The 22987-nt window shown below is 37.5% G+C and overlaps 1 protein-coding gene across 8 annotated transcripts in view; it reads left to right on the plus strand.

Annotated features, from left to right (window-relative positions):
- The window catches only part of sif (guanine nucleotide exchange factor still life), a 544491-nt gene that overhangs the window by 417301 nt on the left and 104203 nt on the right, over nt 1-22987 (plus strand). For 7 of the 8 annotated variants that reach the window (XM_076204845.1, XM_076204847.1, XM_076204850.1 and 4 more), the window contains one exon: nt 5010-5215. In XM_076204845.1, the coding sequence (XP_076060960.1) occupies nt 5010-5215 (206 nt within the window). The remainder of the gene's footprint in view (nt 1-5009; nt 5216-22987) is intronic. The other variant, XM_076204849.1, reaches the window with a different exon arrangement.

Genomic DNA, 22987 nt, shown 5'->3' on the forward strand with positions numbered 1-22987 from the left:
AAGGGAAGAGGGTGGAGGGGAGTGGAGTGTGATAGGGATGGAATGGGTGGGAGTGGTATTTATGCCTTTGTTTTTTGGCTACCTCCCATATAGGGGGGAAAAAGCCTTTGGTATATGTATGTATGTTTTATCTTGGCCCTACCCTCCCCTATTTCAATATCACTTTTATGTTGTTATTTTTTTTTTTTTTTTTTTTTTTTTTTTTTTCTCTCACTTTATCTTCATTGTGTGTTCCCATATGGGTCATAAAAGATGACTAAAATGGGATGGAGGAGAGGACTAGGCATGCTACTCTCTGTAGCTTGAAAGGATAAATTCCTAAAAAAGTTCAAGGCATAAAATGGTCTGGGAGGAGTTTTCCAACCAAATCTCTAAGGTCTGGGACTTTTAATGTGCATGTGTGATGTACAGATGAGAGTAAAAGGGAAGAGATAAGCAGTATGTTTGTGAGAAGAAAGATGGATATGTTGCCATTGAGTAAAAAAAAGTTGAAAGGGAAGGGTGAGATTGATTTTGGAAGTGTAGTAGGGAAGGTGTTGGGCGTGATGAGAGGATGAGGAAGGGAAGGGGTGGCTATACTAGTAAGTGAAGAGATAAGTAAGTGTATGGAGTGGAAGGAGGTTTCTTCAGGATTAATGTGGATGAAGATGAAATTGGGAAGGGAAATATGGGTCTTTGTAGTGAGAATAGTGTAGAGGAAAGTGAGACTTTTGGATAGATTTAAATGAGTGCATAGAGGATTTAGAGAGAACTGTCAATGTAGTAGTATTGGGAGATCTTGGTGCTAGAGTAGATGAACCAATAGATGGAGTGGTTGGGAAATGTGGAGTGCCAGGAAAAAATTGTAATGGAGACTTGATGGTGGAGATGTGTTTAAAAAAGAGAATTGATGATAGTTAACACAGTGTTTAGGTAGAAAGTCGAACATATGTATATATGGGAAAGAGTGGTAGAAGGAAGGGTGGTTGATAGGGCTTTAATTGGCTATATAGTGGTATTCAGAAGAAGAGAAGGAAGAGCTTTGGATGTACATGTTCTTAGGGGAGAGAGTGGGAAAATATCAGATCATTTTTTGGTGGAAGGTAAATTGAGAGTGGAAGATAGATGATGGAGGAGGAAAAGGACAGAAGGTAAAGAGGTGCTTAAAGTAAACTGCTTAAATGAGAAGGAATAGGAGAAGGATTACAAGAAGTTGAGAGAAGAGTGGGAGTAGGTGAAGGATAGAATAGAGGTAGGAGTGGAGGAGGAATGGGAGTGTTTCAAGGAGGGTGTAGTAAGGTGTGCAAAGATGGTGTGTGGAACAAGGAGGATGGGAGGGAATAGAAGGAAGGGTAGTGAGTGGTGGGATGATAAAGCAAAGAAGGTTGTAGAAGAGAAGAAACAATCATTCACAGATTAGTTGCAATATAGGATGAGAGAAATATATGAAAGGTACAAAGAAAAATAGAGTAAGCATAAGATAAAGGAGGCAAAAAGGAGAGCAGATGTAAAATGGGAGAAGTGTATGACAAAATTTTGAAAGTAATAAAAAATGTTTTGTAAAGAAGTTAAGAGAGGAAGAAGGTGAATCAAGTAGAGAAGAAAAGGTATAAGGTGCAGATGGAGAGATGATAACAGAAGAGGCATCAGTAAGAGGAAGATGGGTAGAGTATTTTAGGGAGTTGCTAAATGTAGAGAACAATAGGGAGGGAATGGTAGTTGCAGTGGGAGGCACTAAGAAAATGACAGTGATGGATAAGGAAAATGGAAGAGAAATAAGAAAAGATGAGGTGAAAGATGAGAGCAAGTAAGGCACCTGGATTAGATGGGTGTTATGTGGAATGTCTGAAAAAGGGAGGTACAGCTGATGAGGTTGTTTAATGTTTGTCTAAAGGAGAGAAGAGAACTGGAGGCCTGGAGGAGTGCCTATATAATTATGCTGTACAAGGGAAAAGGGGACATATGTGAGTAGAAGTTTCAGAGGGATCAGTTTGTTGAGTGTAGTTGGGAAGGCTTATGGGATGGTTTTGATTGAGAAGATTAGGAGAGTAATAGAGGAAGTAATTGGTGTAGAACAGTGTGGGTTTAGGAAAGGTAGGGGTTGTGTGGATCAAATTTTTGTGGCAAGACAAATATATGAAAAAGCTTTAGCAAAGTGTAAGGATGTTTTTTGGGCCTTTATGGATTTGGATAAGGTTTATGACAGGGTAGACAGGAAGACATTGTGGAAGGTTTTGCAGATATATGGGATTGGAGGAAAGCTGTTAAGGGTAGTCAGGAGTTTTTATGAGAGTAGTAAAGCCTGTGTTAGAATTAGAAATGGAGAGAGTGAGTGGTTTGAGGTAAAAGTAGGACCACCAGGGATGTGTCATGTCACCATGGCTGTTCAATATGTACTGTACATGGAAGGGGTGGTGCAAGGTGGTAAATGCAAGGATAATGGGCAGGGGACTGGAGATGGTTAAAGAAAATGGAGAAAAGTGGGAGACAAGCCAGTTGTTGTTTGCTGACAAGACTGCACTAGTGACAGGATCAGAGGGGGTATTTAGGAAGTTAGTGATGTAATTTGGGAAGGTGTGCAAGAGGAGAAAGTTGAAGGTAAATATGGGTAAAAGTAAGGTATTTATGTACAAGGGGAGAGGATGGTAACAATTTGAAAGTGAGTATTAAAGCAGAGGAAGTGGATAGTTTTAGTTAGTTGGGGTTGCATGTGACAGAAAAGGGAGGAGTGAAGGGGAATGTAAATTGTAGAGAAAAGTAAGTGCCTTGGGAGGTCAAAAAATTTAATGAGAAATAGACATTTGGGAATGAATGCTAAGAGGAGATTGTATGAAGGGATAATTTTGGCAATGGCACTGTATGGGGCAGACATGGAACGTAATAAAGTAAAATTTTAAATGTGTTTGAGATGAAATGTTTGAAAAGTATGATAGGGGTTACAAGGTTGGGTAAAGTAAGAAATGATGAGGTGAGGAGAGCAGGGGTGGAAAAGGAGATGGGAGTTAGGGTTGATGAAGGAGTACTGGGATGGTTTAGACATATGGAAAGAATGAGTGAAGAAAGATTAGAAAATATGGAAGGCAGAAGTGGATGGAGTCATGAGGGGATGACCAAGGATTAGATGGATGGATGGAGTAAAAGGGGCATTGGGCAATATGGGAATGTCTGTTGAGTGAGGAAGGGAGAAAGCAGAAGATAGGGATGAGTAGAGAATGGCTGTGTACAGATGATACTGTGATGCATGGAAAGGAATGGATGGGGTGGGGAGTGGGGGTAAAGGGAGTAGATATGTGTACATGATATTTTGATGCAGCCCCAAAGGATTTCTCCCCATCTTCAATGTCACTACATAAGGGGACAGAGAGTGGGTGTCACCAATTAAATGAAGTGGCCTTGCTGTAGATGTGCTTGTCTTGCCACATTGCTACTAACCCAGGGTGATGGGCAAAATGCAGGGATGACCCATCATGTTGGCATAGCTTATTTTACTTTCCATCAAGTTATTGACATAGGGATTATGCTCTTCCACATGATGATACCTATGTAGGCATCATGAGATGTGAGTGGGTATATGAGGATGTTGCTGAGTAACCCCCGAATTCTGTGAACTAGCTTGATCATGTTTTCTGTGTTTATTATTACTCAGAGTGAAAGAGAACAAGTAATACAGCTGTGACTTTATATTATAAATGCAAGTATTGTGATGCATCATTGTAAATGAGGCATCTGATGCTGCACATGAGAATTTGACTTGTATTGAAGAGCTTAACACCAAATACTGTGTAACTCCACTGGTCATTGCTCTCCATACTAACATCCTATCCTTTACTACTGTGCTGTACCTGCCCTTCAGAAGGTCTTTTATCCATTTAAGCAGTTCACCTCTTAGTCCTCCAATGTGCTTCAATTCATCTCCTATTCTCAAATTTTCTAATGTACCTAGACTCAAGTTCATGTACAGTTCCAACTTGATCTATTTCCTTGATTTCCAGTTATCATAATTAGATTTGAATTCATGTAATGTTTGAGCTTGGGCTATATCACCCTCTAAACTATTCCAGATATTTATGCCTCTATATGGAAAACTGTATTTCTTCACATCCTTTAGACATATGGTCTTTCTTAATTTACTTCCATGACCTCTTAAAGTCCTCCCATCTTTAATCAAGAGATCTCTTCTGTCAGTGCAATCTATCCCCATTAGTGACCTGAACACTAATTATATCACCTCTTTTCGATCCTTCAAAGTTGGCAGACCCGGTACTTTTAGTCATTCCTCATTTGGTTTATCTGCTAGGATGTATGTGTATTTACCTAGTTGTATTATACAGGAAGGGGAGCTATGCTCGTGGTGACCTGTCTTTGTATCTCGCAACACCTAGTTTGTTCTTAAATTCATGTATGGTGTTTGCACACACTGTTGTTTTGTCCAATTTGTCCCAGACATCCACTACTCTGTATGGAAAGCTTTTATTTTTTTTTAGATCTCTTCTATAACTGTCCTTTTTGAGTTTCTTTTCATGTTCCCTTGTTTTTCTTCTATCCCAATTTAATAAGTCTTCTCTATCAAGGACTTCCTTGCCTTTCATAATTCTGTAAATGGCCAACAGATTACCTCTTTCTCTTCTTTGTTCTAGGGATGGTAGTTCCAATTTAGACAATCTTTGCTCATATGTCAGTTTTGAAAGTGTTGGGGCCATCTTTATCATTGCTCTTTGGATTCTTTCTATTTTCTTTATATTCTTTTTTGCACTGGGTGTCCATAGTGTTGCAGCGCACTCCAATCTTGGTCTTATCAGTGTGCGTGTGTGCGTTCAGTAAGTTGATATGTATGTATGTGTCTTATATTTTCCAGTTTAAATGAAAGTATTCTTGAATATGAGTACTGTAATACATGTCGACTGATATATCTTCCTGTTCTGAGGAATGTGTAGTGTAAGTCGGTTCTTGATAAAGATTATAAATAAATGTTTATTGTTATATTATGTCAGTGCTAAACTACAATTTTTCCTTTCCTTTTTCATCACCAGTTCTCCAATCCTCCGCAGGGCGCACCAGGCAAAAACAGTTCCTCAGAGGTGGAGATCATCCGGTACCAGGTCCTGATTCCTGTGACAGAGGTACAGGTTCGTGCTTCCACAATGAAGGATATGGACAATCATTTCTTATGGGAACTTATTCACCTCAAGAGCCAAGTTCAGAGGCGATCAGAAAAGGTTTATCATTTGTCCAATAGGTAAGTGCATCCTTTTTTATACACATTACTTGTTTTGGTGTTAAAGTTAGAATGTATTTTTGTTTATCATTACTATGTTGTTTTACTTTGTCAGTAATCCTCAATCAGAAGCTTTATTAATAATAATAATTGTTGCCTCAAGTTTCACTGACTGGAAACTTACAACTCATCAGTTGACAATAGTCATTAGACCATCCTTTAGATTTCTCTTGGAAGAAATATTGGACTTCTTCTCTGTATTGTATTAGTATGGAACTTTTTCTGTCAATAGTTTACAGTTGTCATTGGATCTTGGTACTTCATTGACAATAACTATCATTTCTATCTTTTGGAGCAATTTTGCACTGAAGAGATTGAATCATAGAGATGGTGTAGGAGAGATTCCCTTCCATATGATGACTATCTAGGTGTCATGAGGCATGACTGGGAACATGAGGATGCCGGCATTGGTGTCTTGATTATATTTATTTTGTAGTTGTTGCTGAGTAACCCCCATATTCAGTGAACTGGCTTGATCATGTTTTCTGTGTTTATTATTACTCAGAGTGAAAGAGAATGAGTAAGACACCTGTAACTTTATATTTAATAATGCAAGTATTATGGTGCATCATCATACATCAGGCAGCTGATGCTGCCTGCGAGAATTTGACTTGTATTGAAGAGGTTAAGGAGGGTAGCAGAATGAAGGGATGGATAATGTTTAAAGGGATTTTTTATTTTTATTTATTTTTATTTATTTATTTGTTTATTTTATTTATTTATTTTTTTTTTGAGTGCCCAATCATGAGAGAATGCTGTGTGACTCTGGTCCATAGAGCTGTTGGTAAAGTCCCTATAATATTGACTGCATAAAACTTGTGCAGTTATTACCCTAAAAGGATAAGTTGTTGTAGAAGGGGAGCAGTTGCTTATTGTCATCTCTGTATGAAAACATGGAGGAAACACAGTTGAAGTTTATTGGTCTTTGGCAAAGTCCAAAGACCAAATGTCAGCCCCTCATAGCTAAGGGTGCACCGGATAAATAATCTGGCTGGATATCCAGGACAGATAATGGAGTTATCCGGTACTCGACTCAATATTTATTATCCAACCGGATAAGCCAGATAATACAGGATATATCTTGTTCAGTCAACTACGCTGTAGGAGAAAATTGAGAAAAAAAAGACCTATTTAAGTATCTAGATACAAATTGAATATTGAATTTTACACATTTGACAGCAGTTTCTATTTTTCCAGTGATTAGTATAGAAGAATTTATTTAGAAAATTGTAGGAAAACATTTAGATTATATGTATGCATCAATGAAATAATTTTATTTGCAAAATTAGTGTAAATTTTGCCAATACTCCATATGGTTGGACTGGCTATAGTCAACTTCCAGGAAATTATAAACTCCATTGAAAATAATATGTATTATGATACTTCTCAATCTAGCTGTATACACAAAGTACCAAATACTGGTAGTTGTTAAGTAATTTTCACCGTGGAATTAAATGAAACATAAATCTGACAGCTTTATATTAACTAGAATATAACAAGCAATTCTCAGCCCTCTGGACTTTGCAAAGTTCAGGAGAAAATTGGTCCATTGGGGCCAATCCATATTTCATAGCCAGCTCTATCAGAACCAATAACTGCATTGAAGTCACCCAAAACAACAAGTGTGTCTCATGGTGGGTACTAGTCCACTATAGAGTCAAACCTGGCATAGAACATCTTCTTTTCAAGTTCATATGCTTCAATAAAAGTATACACCACAATAAGAGAGATGAAGCTCAAGGTGTGCTTCAACTTCACCAACATCATTTACTCATCAATCAGAATAACTTTTATAATGGCATGCCGTAGTCAGATATGCCTACAGCTATTCCCACAGTGAGGGCCCCATTGGTGTGGCCCAACCAGAAGAAGATGTAATCCCTACTAGTGGTTTTACCATTACCTGATCTTCTCACTTCTGAGAGAGCCACTATATCCAATCAATGCTTCCTAAGTTTTAGGTTCAGCTCAGTCCTGGCTCAATGTGTTTATGCCTCATTTGCAACACCTTGGCCACCTGCACAGCAGACTTGGTGGTTTTGACTAGGACAGGTTCCAAGCCTCCCTCCTCACCATCATTATAAGTGCCATTTATGGATGTCATTCATATATATCTAAGATTTGCTCTCCCACATTCACACCCACTACCAAGCCCAGCAAAAGGAGACCAGGATTTGGATACACAAGCTCAACAGTCCCAAGGGTCATAGGAGAATATGTACAAAAAAAAAAAAAAAAACATAAAGAAATTAGAAAGAATCCAAAGAGCACTAACAAAGATAGCACCAACACTCAATATGTTGACATATGAACAAAGATTGGACAAACTAAACTTATTAACTCTGGAGCAAAGAAGAGAAATAGGTGATTTGATATCCATATATATAATTATGAAAGGGATGGAAATCCTTGAAAGGGATGATCTACTTAAATGGGACAGTAGAAATACAAGGGGACACAAGAAGAAACTTAAGGACAGTTACAGAAGAGATCTGAAAAAGAATAGCTTTCCACATAGTGATAGATACATGGAATAAATTGAAAGAGAAAACAGTCAATGCTAAAACTATACATGACTTTAAGAAAGCTCTGAATGCGGAAAGATACAACTGCAGGTCCCTACGAGCATAGCTCTTCTGCAAAATACAACTAGGTAAATACACCCAGCCAGTCTTGGCACTAGGGAAAACAGCCACAAACTATGTAGTAATGGCCCAGATGGTAGCTGCTTGACTCAGGGCATGCCTAATTCAGAGGTTCAAGTTAGGCAGCCCAGCTGATTTGCTTCAATGAGCTAAGAAAGGCCACCTATTTTTGGCCAGAATAGAGGGCCAAATGGGCATGTTGTTAGTCCTTCAGGGCACATTTCAGTACAACCATAGCACTGGGATATCACTCAGTCTCCAGGATCCCCATCTCCAGATCCTGCAGGGATGCCATACATAGCCAACATGTGAGTTTGTGACCCATAATGGAGTTGAAGGGCCATTAACTCAGGAGCTCGTCTACCTTTCTAATGTTTGTTTTTTTTCCTCCATCTGGGTGTTTAACACACCCTCCTCACTGGTGGGTGACCAGTGAGGGAGCCAATTTAATTACTGATAATCTAACCATGTGTGCAAGTGATACTGGGATACATGAAAGCAATAGGACAACTGTTTCCCCTGCCTGCCATACCAGGAAATCCTCTCACTATTTTTTATACCTTTCTCTGATCTAAATATTATCATCATGTTGCCTCTACTGTATCTCTTCCAATATGGGTTTAGACTTAGGATTATCTTGGTTGCTACCCTTTGCATTCTCTCTATTTTATATCTTTTTGAGGTATGGTGACAACCTATGTCTCTTGCTTGGAGAAAGTGTGGGAGAGCAGGTCCCAGAATTCTGTCCACCATATGTGAAAAACAGAAGAAAAGATATGTTGGTAGGAAGTGAGAGAGAAAATAGTGTCTGGGCTCTGGAGGCTAGGCACTGGCCTTCAGGGCAGCATTTCCTTGCAGAGATAGGAGTGTGGTGTTACCTTTCATCAAGGTGGCATCCAGGTCCTCAATGAGAGGTTGATTCCTCCAGCAGTTCTCTATCCTCTCCCAAATGGTAGTGTTGCCTCTTGCATACATGTTGCAGTAACATCACAGGCATAGACAGATCAGTCAAAACTCAAGTGAGTGCAGGGTTTGTGCCTGTAGAGAAGTTCTGCCAGAATTCATCTAATGGTCCTGGGTGGTGTTTCTGTATATGTAAAGCCACTTTGTAAATTTTATGTGCAGTGTTACCAATCACTAGTTCATCAACCCCACTTTCATGGTCTTGACCATGGACTCTGCCAGCCCATTTGGTGATGAGTAAAAACTGCTGCTTGACTCTGTTGGTAGACAGGAACTTAGACTCTCAATTTGTATAACAACAGTATTAGACACAATGATTTCTGGCAGCTGTGCTATATACATTTCAGAATACTCAGTATAACCATCCACTACAACTAAGAGCATCTTACTGTTAATTTCTCAATTAGACCAGCAAATTCTAGATGAACATACTTCCAAGGGCCTTTTGGAGAAGTTCATAATGAGTATGGCATAGACACTGTAGCATTTCTGATGACAAATGTCACACACTTGAACACCTTCTTTAATATCTTGGTCAAGTAGAGGCCACTATACCAGCAGTCTTGCTAAATTCCTAATTGTACTGCACCTTGTATATCCATTGTGCAGATGTATAACTACACTATGACTGTGAGGGAATAACAAGATGCACACCCTACAGCAAGTATCCACACTCCATAGAAAATTTACTGTGACAGTTAAACAGTCTCAGCTCATTGTTCACAATGTTTGACCAGTCATGCTGGGTATAGTGCATAACTCTTGACCCAGATGAGTCCTGATGTGACTTTGTCACCTTATGCACACTCAGTATACACCTCTGAGAGAAGATACACATCATTGGCTATTGTTGGGACCTCATCCAGCTGGTCTGGTAGGGGAAATTGGCTGAGTGTTGCATTGTCTAATATGAGTGGAGCACATAGAATTGTTATCCAGACAGCATGAATCACTACCTTAAAGGCAGAATGCAATAGACAAAATAATTTTTCAAAACAATCCACTCCCTTTTAGAAATGGTTTTGTAAACTATTCCAGTCGATTCCACCATCGTAATAGTCATATTTTGATTAAAATACATGTGTATAAGAGCAGATTTTAAGAGATTTCCAAAGATCCCTGAGACATGCCCAGCATTGTATCTAGATGATAGCACCTTAGAGTTGTTTATTGTGTACACAATCACAGTTTCTATTGAAAAATGTTGAAGAATTGAATTGAATCTGCAGAAAAGGAGTTGGATAGTGGAGTTTGTTCATTATATGTCCAGCCATATATGTTTGAGCTCACAATTCAATGCCAGACATCAAAAGATGATCAGGAAATGACTGAACAAGTCAAAGTTGACCTTCTTGGCAATTGTAATGGATAATGGAAATAACTAGAAAATAGTTGTCGTATTTGGCCTTAAAGTAAGAATCTCAGTTGTAGGTTTGTCACAAAGGATTCCTAGTCCTGTCTTCCCAGACCAAGCATAAGCGTGCGTGTTTGGATAAAAAACATCAACCCTGTGGATGCGCCGAAGAAGAAAGCACCCAAAAGTAGTGCCAGGAGGCCCAGGATTGTAGAACCAGACAAGAAAATAGGTAGCAGAAAATTTTTGTAAGCCTTGCTCATACATGGGTCTTGACTAATGCCAGATAGAGTTTGATAATTACTTCTACACTTTTATTCATCACTGTCCTAACAATGAACCTATTGCTCTGTTAGCTGTATTCCTGGCACTAATGCACTGTTTCCTGGATTTAACATCAAAACTCACTAGAACTCGTAAGTCTCTCTTGCACTTAGTTTTCTCTAGAAAAAATTTGATCTAATCTATACCTGCGTTCTGGGTTTTGTAAATCTACATTTAACATGCTGCACTTTGAGGTATTGAAGTCCATTTCCCATTTCACCAACCATATGAACAATTTGTTAAGATTCTTCTGCAGAATCTTGGTGTCTTCTCTTGACCTAATTAGGTGTCCTATTTTAATGTCCACAAACTTACTAACATCACCACTGATCCCATTGTCCAGATGATTCATATACATAATGAACAGTAAGTGACCCAAAAACCAAGCCTTGGGGAACTCCATTAGAAACATTCCCCTGTTTGGATATTACACTGTTTATGGTGACCTGCTGTTTTCTGTCACTATCCTAGCTTTAATCCATTCAAATATTTTTCCTCCTATGCCATGCGCTTTGACTTTATTTAGTAGTCTCTGGTGGGGCATGGAACTGTCTAGTGTAGGCTTAGCTAAAGTCAAAGTAAATAACATTGTAACTATCATTGTTATCTAATGCCTTGTAGACATTGGTGTAAAAAGATAGATTAGTTACACATGACTTACCCTTGGAGAACTCACAATGTAATCTCTGATTCTGTTAACTATTATTGATTCAAGCATTTTACCTGTAACTGATGTCAAACTAATTGGCCTGTAGTTTCATATAGATGATTTATCTCCCTTTTTGAAAACAGGAACAACAATTGCCTGCCCCAGGCAATAGACACAAAACCAGTGACTTATTAACTATTTCTGTTAACTGGTCACATATTTCATATTTAACTAAGCACTCTCAGAGAAACTTGTTGGAACATGGGAATTTTGTAGCTTTAAGTCTATCAATCTGTTTGACTACTTTCATCTTACTAATGCTGATGTAGATAGTCTACTTCCTTCACCTCCACTGAAAATTGGGTTGCAGTCATGTACCATATCTAGCCTCTCGTTTGCAAATGCCATGAAAAAATATTTGTTAAATGCCTCTATTTTTCATATCACTATCCTCAAATCTAATCATAATCAACTCCACGTTGTTCTCTCCTTCTGTGATTTTTGTCGCATTTAGGCCTTTCTTGGTTAACAACATGACTCCTCCACCCTGCTTTGTTTCTCTGTTTCTGATCCAACAATTATGTAATCCTTGGCCTATACTATTTGGTGTTAATGATCCTTTCAATTTTGTCTCCACAATCCCCATTATACCTGGTTTTTCTTGTTCCAGATAGTCATTCAATTTTTCTATTCCTGATATCAATCCGTCTATGTTGGTATATGTTACCTTTAATTTGTTCTTTTTCTGCCTTTTCTTCTTGCTCCTGCATTTCCTTTTCCCTTATGTACCATTTCCTCAGTCTCAAATCCCTCACTCTCCAAAAAAAACTCCTTCCTTTCATTCTCCGTTCTTTTCTCATTCTTTTCCTTAGCTTCCTCTTTTAGTGTTTTTTCTTTCTCTTTTTTCCTCATCACTCGGTTCCTTTTTTATCTGTAAATTTTTGTAGTTATTACTTTTTGCTAGTCTTCCTGCATTTGTTAATATTTCTTTCATTATCCTCTGTGAATTAAGTTTTACTTTGAGAGGTCTATTCTTCTCTTCAGAATATTTCCCCATCCTGTAAATTTCTATTCCCTTTTCAAGTCCTTGGCCCTCCTGTATATCTTTTAGTATTTCTGTCACTATATTCTTCTCCTATTTTTACCTTTGGAACCTCATTAGTCCATGATTTTCTTTGATACCATAGATTACAATACATTTATTTTTGTCTATTGTGTCTCTTACTCAATCTCTTTATTCCTTTATTCCATCATAGTGTCCTTTGTACTTTCGTTCCTTTGCTGTTTGACTATTTCTTTCAATAGTATTTTTTGGTTTTCTTTGTCTTTCATTTGGTTTTTTATTTCCATCATGGTAGTTTTTTTTATATTTTCACCAACTTTGCCTGCCTCTATCAGTACCTTCTCAATTAGAGTGTCGCATCGCTTTATAGAGTAGGTGAATTTTTTTTCTTCAAATATGTGTTTAATCAATATAGGTATAAATACCCCTTACATTAGTGTGCAATTCCTCAGGGTATTGTGTTCCTCCCATGTATATATAAGGCATAGTGAATATTTAATGAAGATATAGTGAGCTCTAGTGAAGCTCTAATTACTCGATGGACAATCCTTCCACCATCATTCAGCTTGTATGAAATGAAAGCTTAGAGTCTGGGGAACAAATCTTATTGAATACATTTTTTCAAACTAATATTACTGATTTTTTATTAATTTGTTTCTCTGAATAATTAAAAATGCTGCAAAGTTCAGGTTTCATAAATGCATTTTTTTTCATTCAAATTTCTTTCATTTATTACTGTAGAAAACAAAGAGCATGATGTTTTCTTTCAAATGAAACAAAAATGACAAAATCTATAAAGAATAACCGAAGATATTACAACAAAAAGAACAAAAGCATAACCTTTACTGGACGGGGGATTTAAATTTTTGCGACCATTTGTTTGATGGTTTCGATGTATAGCAAATCTCCAATTTCCTCTTCTTTGCTGATGAGGTGTGAGGTGAGGGTGAGTGGTGTGGTGTGGGTGGAGGAGGTGTAAGGTGGGCATGGCTAGTAAATGCTTGTGGAGTGCTGGGCGCAGCTGAGTTGCTTTCCTCCCCTTTCCTTCTTTTTCCTTCTGGTTTCTATTTCAGGCACTCACGGGCCCTCTCTATATTCTGCCACTTTACTTTCTTGTTTCTTGTTAATTTTTCCATGATCACAGCAATGATACAGGATGAGGAATCAAAATTGTTGCGTACAGTGAGAGTGCCAGAAGCAAGGTTACCTTACTTTGACCTTTTCAAGAGTACTGGTGCTCTGTCCACTGTCTTTGTGGGGTATGCTGGTGGGAGGAGTTGCCAGATATCTCTATAAACATAATTCTGTAGCAAAAAACAAAACAGCTATAGAAATGTTGACACTATTTCAATATACGGAATATTTTTTATGCAATGGGGTTGTCAGAGGTTGCCAATATTTGATCTATTTTATGCTGTATAAAAAAGAAAAGAAAAGAAATACAGTTGTATAACTTTGTATGAGTGTTGCCACCATCATAGGGATTCTTTTGAAATGTTTACCTAAAATTCACTCATGTACCAGAATTTTTCAAATGATCACTGGCAACGCTCCCTTAATTTCCCTCAACAAAGTTTCATTTATATTTGTGTCGTCATTTTTCATCTTTTCATTATTATTTTTACTACAGCTAGTTCCTTTTTCATTTCTTCTATTTCCCTAATTGATAATGGATTCTCCTTTCTCAATTCAGTCACTTTGTATAATTGGTTATGTTCCCTTTTCCATTCAGCAATTTCCCTTTTTCATTTTAAATATTTCTTGGTTTATTAGTATGTTTTTGAGGTCCATACCTCTTTCTGTTCTGAATCCATGGAATAATTCATCTTCATATCTAGGACTATCAATATTACAATTTTTTTCTAACCACTCTCAAAGGCATTTCATACTTACTCATATCTAATCTCCTTTTGGTTGTCTCAGTGTATGTTGGTTTATCATCCTTTTTATCCATTTTCCCCTTTTTTTTTTTTTTTTTTCTTGCTAAACTTAATCACTTTGCTACATCACGGTTCTACCACTCACCATCACCCCCCCTTCTGTTAGTTTACAGCTAGGTAATGCACCACTCTTTCGTCTATGAATTGCTAGATTTTGTGTGTGTGTGTGTATTTACCTAATTGTATTGATCTAATTGTAGTTTACAGGAGAGGAGCAATGCTCAATGGGTCCTGTCTCCTATTCACTAATTTCCTAACGTACCTTGACTCAAATTCATATATGGTTCCATCTTAATCTATTAATCTATGTCTTTGATTTCCAATTATCATAGATATGAACTCATGTATTGTTTGAGCTTGGGCTATATCACCTTCTAAGCCAGTGGTTCTTAACCTTTTCATTACCACCCCCCCCCCTACGAACTACTATTTTTTTCACGCCCTCTTGCATATATAGGTAAATATTATTCTCTAATTTAAAAATAGAATAGAAACGGCAATGTCTTTTTAGTCCATTTATTAAGTATAAATTGCAATAATTTGATATTTGACACTTTCGAATAGGTACATGATTAATGAGATATTTGGCACTGCTTCTTAGCTACCAGATCTAGAATATGCGGTCGAATGCTCGAGAGTGCACAACGCAAGTCGCCTTCAACGTTGAGGCGGTTTCTGTACTTAGTCTTGATAGAAACGAGCGTGGAAAATGACGTTTCACACATATATGTGGATCCAAACATTGTTAGAATCCGAAGAGCCTGGTGTGAGGTCAAAGGGTAAACATGAAGGTATTTGACCCAGAAAGTCTCCAAATCCATATCTTTGAAGTCTTCTTTAGCTGTGGAGTCGAACTTCAACTCTAGGAACTCTTCTTGGACTTCTTCAGCTACATCAGCTACTTCACATTGAAATGGATTCCTGATGAATTTCCATGCTTCACGCTTGTCGTCTATATCTGGGAAGTATCTGACGAATTCCGATTTCAAGTCACTTAGATGAGTGATTATTTGCTCTTTTAACTCAGAGTCGAGGTTACTGTCAGCGAGAGCCGTATCTAAGTTTCTAAAACTGGCTACATTTCCCTGTAGAACTCGACATTTCCAAAGATCGAGTTTGGCCATGAAGGTACGAATGGTGTCATGGTGCACGAGGATATTGATGTTTTTTTCTTGTAGTTTGAGGTTCACAGCATTCAATACCTCATAAATATCCACCAGGTAGGCTAAGGTTGCATGAAAGCCTTCAGACTGAAATTTGTCAAAGGTCTACTTTCTGCTGTGAATCTAGAAATATTTCTACTTCTTCTCGTAACTCATAAAGCCTTCCAAGCATATTTCCTTTTGACAACCATCGCACGTTCGTGTGAAAAAGCAAGGCTTCATGTTCGGATTCCATATCCTTACACAGCAGTTTAAAAAGACGACTGTTCAAGGCTCCAGCTTTGACAAAATTGACAATCTTGATAGCCACATTCAAGACGTCCATCATTTCAACAGGCAAAGTTCTGGATGCTAATGCTTCCCGATGAAGTATGCAGTGTGTACTCATTACGGAAGGATTTCTTTCTTTCACCTTTGTGACAAACCCAGACTGTAAATCACGCATGGCTGGTGCTCCATCAGTACACACTCCTACCAGCGACTCCCAAGAAAGCTGATTTTCCTGGAAAAAATCTGATATAACATCAAAAATAGCTTCTGCTGTTGTGAAACTTTCCATCGGGTGACAGAATATAATTTCCCTTTATATTATTGCCTGATACAAAACGAGCATACATCAGAAGCTGAGAACACTGAACGACATCAGTCGTTTCATCACACTGGATGGCAAAAACAGGGGAGGCTCTTACTTGGTCGAGAGTCTGAACTTTGATATCTTGAGATAATTCATCTATCCTTTTCTTGACTGTATCATTTGACAGAGAAATCTGGGAAAGCTTATTTGCACTATCTTTCCCCAAAACGAGTTCTGCTGCACATAATATACTTGGTTTTATGAGAGAGACTCCAATGTTATGACTTTTCTTGCTCTTTGCAATCAACATAGTGATCTCATAGGAAGCCTCAACAACCTTTGAAGATTGCTGCCGAAATGACCCACTGTCGTCCAGTTTAGCTCGCTTCAAGGTGTCTTTTTTAGTTTCAAAGAATGCCTTCGGCTTGTCAACTAAAGCAGGATGTGATGTCCTCAAGTGGCGTTCCAGGCGTGAAGGCTGCATTCCATCATTGCTCAGTCTTGTAACATATCACACACTGTGGAACCTCGGTGTCACCCCTTTGGAGAGAGACAAATCCAAATCGAATGTAATCTTCAATGTACTTCCGTTTCTTAGCACTCATTGCAAAATACTTGATGTTTTGTATCTATGTAAATATGTAGAACAAATGAGGCCAACACAACAATAAGCAATAATCACACAACGACTGGTGAAATGCAATTGTCTCAGTCCCACCGTCCCACACATTGATAGCATCGCGCGAGAATTTACTAGCCAATCAGCTTCCGTCTTATCATGACGTCATCGTACGATTCAACCTCGGAAGAAACGCTCTGCCTAAACGGGTCTCACTCTAACGGTTCATTAGTAAGAAAGAATTCTGTAATAATTCATATGCTTATGCTTATAGTACTGGCCCATGCTGTTGTAAAAGTAATCACTAACTGGAAAAACTTATACTTTTCACCTGAAAGCTCGCGCCCCCCCTGGAAATTATCCACGCCCCCCTAGGGGGGCGTGCCCCCCTGGTTAAGAATCACTGTTCTAAGCTATTCCACATATTTATACATCTATATGGAAAACTGTATTTCTTCACATCCTTTTGACATGTGGTCTTTCTTAATTTACTACCATGACCTCTTAAAGCCCTTCCATCTTTATTCAGGAGACCTCTTCTATCAGTGCAACCTATCTCCTTTAGTGACCTGAACACTGTAATCATGTCACCTTTTTCTCTTCAATCTTTCAAGGTTGGAAGACCCAATACCTTTAGTCTTTCCTCATATGGTTTATCAGCCAGGCTGGGGACCAGTTTGGTTGTTGCCCTTTGTATTCTCTCAATCTTGCTTATATCCTTGACTCTCTGTGGGGACCATACTACTGAGACATATTCCTGTCTTGGATGTATCAGGGTTTTGATGAGTTTTTTCATCATCTCTTCATCCATGTAATGAAACGCCACTAATCTTCTGCAGTAGTCCATATGTCTCTCCCACAATCCTGCTGATATGTGTGTCAGGTGACAGATTGTCTTTTATCAACACCCCCAAATCTTTCCTCTCTTTTGCTTTTGTAATGTGTTTGCTTCCAAAGGAATAGTTTAAGGATGGCCTTTTGGTGCTATTGTCCATTTCCAGTACTTTGCATTTTTTGGTATTGAACTAAATTTCTCATTCTTGGCTCCATGCAAAAATAGGTTCTAGATCTTTTTGCAAATTCTACCATCCTCCTCATTTTTCACTCTTCTCATGATTTTTGCATTATCTGCAAACATGTTGGCATAGCTTGTTGTTCCTTTCATCATGTCATTAACATAGACAAGAATTACTATTGGTGCAAGTTTTGAACCTTGTGATGCTCTGCTTGTTACTGCTCTCCAGCTTAACATTTTTTCCTTTACTACTCTCCTCATGTATCTTTCCTTCAAAAAGTCTTTAATCTATTCTAATAGTCTCTCAGTCTTCCAACATGCTCCAATTTCCACATGATTCAACTGTGAAGTACTTTATCAAATGCCTTCTCTAGGTCTAGGTACACATAGTCCACCCACCTCTCTCTCTTTTGCAGCACATCAATCATTCTTGAATAAAAGTTTAAAAGGTTTGACACACATATCCTTCCAGATCTGAAGCCAAACTAACTGTCTATCAGAATGTTAATCTTTTCAAGATATTTGGTCCATAGATCTTTCACAGTCCTTTCACATAATTTCACTTTAGTGCTGGTTAGTGATACTGGACAATAATTTAGTGGTGTTTCCTTGTTTCCACCTTTGTGAATTGGCACCACATTTGCCCTTTTCCAATCAAGTGGCACAATGCCTTCTTTCAATGAACATGTAATAAGACTGTGGATCTTGTCTGCTAGTTGTTCCCTACATTCTTTAAGTATCCAGTTTGAGATCCCGTTAGGTCCTGAAGCTTTCGTCACATCCAGTGATCCCAGGAGATTAAGCACTTCCCTCACTTCTACATTTATATCTGCTAAACCTAGTTTTTTACACCCCTCACTTTTCTCCAAAAAGTTGCACTCTTTTGCAAAGATCAAATGGAAACCTTCAATATTTCTGCCTGTTCTGAGGCCTCTTGAAAGATATCACCATCTATTAAGTTGGTGATTTCTTTCTTGTGTCTCAATTTACCATTTATGAACCTGTAAAACAGCTTTGGTTCATCTTTGCATTTTTCTACCAACCCTGGAACAAAGAAGAGAAAGAGGCGATCTATTGGCCATTTACAAAATCATGAAAGGCATGGAAGTCCTTGACAGAGAAGACTTATTAAAGTGGGATAAAAGAAAAACAAGGGGACATGAAAAGAAACTCAAAAAGGATATTTATAGAAGAGATCTAAAAAAAAAAAAAAAAGTTTTCCACACAGAGTGGTGGATGTCTGGAACAAATTGGATGAAACAATAGTGTGTGCAAACACCATACAAGAATTTAAGAACAAACTAGATGTTGCAAGATATAAAGATGGGTCACCACAAGCATAGCTCCCCTTCCCATATAATACAACTAGGTAAATACAGACAGGGAAGATCATGTGCCACAAATTTGATCTGTTTCTATTGAAGGTTAATAGATATAATGCAAGGAAAGGACAGATGGCCAGACTGTGCTTTCCTGGACTTACAAAAGGTGTTTGATAAAGTATCACACAAAAAAATTATTTAAAAACTGGAAACAAAAGAAGGTATACACAGAAAACATTTAAAATAGATGGAAGATTTCTTGCATGGGAGAAAATGAGAGTAGTGCTCAGATAATGTTTACTATGTATGTAAATGACATGGCTGAAGGTGTAGAATGTTACATGAACTTCTTTACAGATGACACAAAACTACTAAAGAAAGTAAATACGGAAAAAGATTGTGAATTGCTACAAAGAGATCTGGACAAGGTCTGGAAATGGAGTCAAAAGTGTGAAGTGGACATCAACATTAAGAAATGTAGTATAATGGAATTTGGAAAAAGTAAAAAAAGAATATTAGGACAAAATAAAATCAGTGCAAAGGAAGTAAAAAAAGTTCCGAAAAGGACCTAGAAGTAATCATCACCAAAGACATGTCCCCAGACAAGCATGTAAACAAAATAGTCGGAGAAACCTACAATTTACTAAGATCAATAAAGGTGGCTTTTAATTACTTGGATGAGGTAATGATAAAGAAAATACTAGTTACACTGATAAGACCAAAATTGGAGTATGTAGCAACACTGTGGACACCCAGTACAAAAAAAGAATATAAAGAAAATAGAAAGAATCCAAAGAGCAATGACAAAGATGGCCCCAACACTTTCAAAATTGACATACAAGCAAAGATTGTCTAAACAACCAACCCTGGAACATAGAAGAGAAAGAGGCAATCTATTGGCCATTTACAGAATCATGAAAGGCATGGAAGTCCTTGACAGAAAAGACTTATTAATGTGGGATAAAAGAAAAACAAGGGGACATGAAAAGAAGCTCAAAAAGAATAGCTATAGAAGAGATCTGAAAAAAGTTTTCCACACAGAGTGGTGGATGTCTGGAACAAATTGGATGAAACAATAGTGTGTGCAAACACCATACAAGAATTTAAGAACAAACTAGATGTTGCAAGATACAAAGATGGGTCACCACAAGCATAGCTCCCCTTCCCATATAATACAACTAGGTAAATACACACGCACACACACATTGATAAAACCAAAATTGGAGTATGCTGCAACACTATGGACACCTAGTACTAAAAAGAACATAAAGAAATAAGAAAGAATTCAAAGAGCAACGGCAAAGATGGCACCAACACTCTCCAATTTGACATATGAACAAAGATTGGACAAACTCGAACTGCCTACCCTTGAACAAAGAAGAGAAAGAGGAGGCCTGATACCATATACAGAATTATGAAAGGGATAGAAGTCCTTGATAGAGAAGACTTACAAATTGGGAGAAGAGAACTACAAGGGGACATGAAAAGAAACTCAAAAAGGACAGTTATAGAAGAGACCTAAAAAAAACAGCTTTCCACACAGAGTGGTGGATGTCTGGAACAAACTGAATAAAATAATAGTGTGCAAAAACTTTACATGAATATAAGAGCAAAAGAGACACTGCAAGATACAAAGATGGGACACCATGAGTGTAGCTCCCCTTCCTGTAAGATACAACTAGGTAAATACTAGTCACACTAATAAGGCCTAGACTAGAATGCTGCTACACTATAGTCACCCAGTACCAAAAAGAATATAAAGAAAATTGAACAAATCCAAAGAACAACCATGAAAATGGCTCCAACACTCCCAAACCTGTCATATGAGGAAAGACTGGCTAAACTGAAATTACCGACTGTGGAACAAAGAAGAGAAAGAGGCAACCTGCTGACCATTTATAGAATCATGAAAGGCACAGAAGTCCTTGATAGAGAGGAATGACTAAATTGGGATAAGAGAAATACAAGGGGACATGAAAAGAAACTAAAAAAAGATAGTTGTAGAAGAGACCTGAAAAAAAAGTTTTCCCCACAGAGTGGTGGATACCTAGAACAAACTGGATAAAACAATAGTGTGTGCAAAAACTATACACGAATATAAGAGCAAACTAGACACTGCAAGGCACAAAAATGGGACACCACGAGCATAGCTCCCCTTCCCATAAGATACAACTAGGTAAATAAATGCACACACACATGACTATAGAACATACAATGCCACAATGGGTAAAAAATACCAGATATAGAAGTAATGAAGAACCATCAAGACTAGACTTATTATTTACAACAGAACCTGAAATTGTGGATAAAATTGAATACAAGACACCATTTGGGAAGAATGATCACATATTAATAGAATTTGAACTAAAGGAGGAATTATAGAGAAATAGAAATACAGAAAAGGAAGACTGATGTACAACAAAACGGACTTTGGGAAACTTAAGAAATTCTTTCAAAATGCAAATTGGGAAAAATTCTACAATGAAGAGACACAAGTGGAAGAGAAATGGATGATTTTGATAGAAATTTATAATGAAGGAGTGGATAAATACGTACCAAGACAGAAACAGGAAACGCTATATAATAAGTGCTGGTTCAACAGAAGATGCAGTGAGGCAAAAGATAGAAGAGACAAAGCTTGGAAAAGATAAAAAAGCTGGTAAGTGGCAAATATACATCAAATAAATAAATATGTAAAAGTGGGCAGAGAAGAAAAAGAAATTACGAAAAAGACATCATAGAAACTGTAAAGATTAGCCCAAGCTATTCCATAGATATGTGAATGGTAAATTTAAAAATGAACAGGAAATGGTAAAGCTACATCATGGAACTATAGAGTACAAAGAAGATTTAGAAATGGCTGAAGTCATAAACAATCACTTCAAGTCAGTTTTCACAAGAGAAAAAGCACAGCATTGGGATGAAGGGAACAAAGTGTGATTCCCCCATGAAGGAGATAAAAATAATACAAAAATAATGGATCTAATTATGAACCTTGATGTCAGGGAATCACACACCCCAGACAGAATAGCAAATTGGATACTAAAAGAATGTAGAGAAGAATTAATAGACAAAATACATAACATAAGTTACTTATTCAAAGAAGGAAATATACCAAATGACTGGAAAATGCTAATATTGTCCCAATAAAAAAAAGGAGGAAACAAAGAAAACCCAACAAATTACAGACCAGTTTCCCTTACAAGCACTGTAGCCAAAATTTGTGAAAAAGTTATTAAGGACAGATGGATAAAACACCTGGAAGAAAACAATATAATAAATTTGAGACAATTTGGATTCAGACAGGAAGATCATATGCTACAAATTTAATCTCTTTCTACTCAAGATTAATAGATATAATACAAGAAAGGGATGGATGGGCTAATTGTGCTCTCCAGGACTTACAAAAAAACCTTCGACAAAGTGCCACATAAAAAGTTATTAAAAAAAATGGAAAACATAGGAGGGATACAAGGTAAACTACTAAACTGGATGGAGGATTTTTTGCATAGAAGGAAAATGAGGGTAGTCCTCAGACAAAAGAGTTCATCTTGGGAAGAGGGGATTAGTGAAGTTCCACAGGGATCAGTATTGGCTTCAATAATGTTTGCTATATATTTGAATGATATGGATGAAGATGTGGAATATTATATGAGTTTCTTTGCAGACAACACTAAATTGCTGAGAAGAGTGAATACTGAAATTTATTGTGAATCACTGCAGAGAGACCTGAACAAGATTTGGAAATGGAGTCAGAAGTAGTCTTCAACATCAAGAAATGTAGCATAATGAAATTCAGAAGAAAAAAAGAATATCAGGACAATATAAAATCAGAATGAAGGAAGTAAAGAAAGTGGAATCTGAAAAAGACCTGGGAGTAATCATCACAAATGACATGTCCCCTGATAAACAGATAAACAAAATTGTTGGAGAATCCTACAACTTGCTAAGATCAATAAAGGTGGCCTTTACCTATTTGGATGAAGAAATGGTAAAAAAAAGTCACATTGATAAGGCCTAGACTGGAGTATGCTGCAACACTATGGTCACCCAGTACCAAAAAGAATATAAAGAAGATTGAAAGAATCCAGAGAGCAACTAC

This window comes from Oratosquilla oratoria, chromosome 21 (assembly GCF_046742065.1).
Source record: "Oratosquilla oratoria isolate Oo_2021 chromosome 21, ASM4674206v1, whole genome shotgun sequence".
Lineage (NCBI taxonomy): Eukaryota > Metazoa > Arthropoda > Malacostraca > Stomatopoda > Squillidae > Oratosquilla > Oratosquilla oratoria.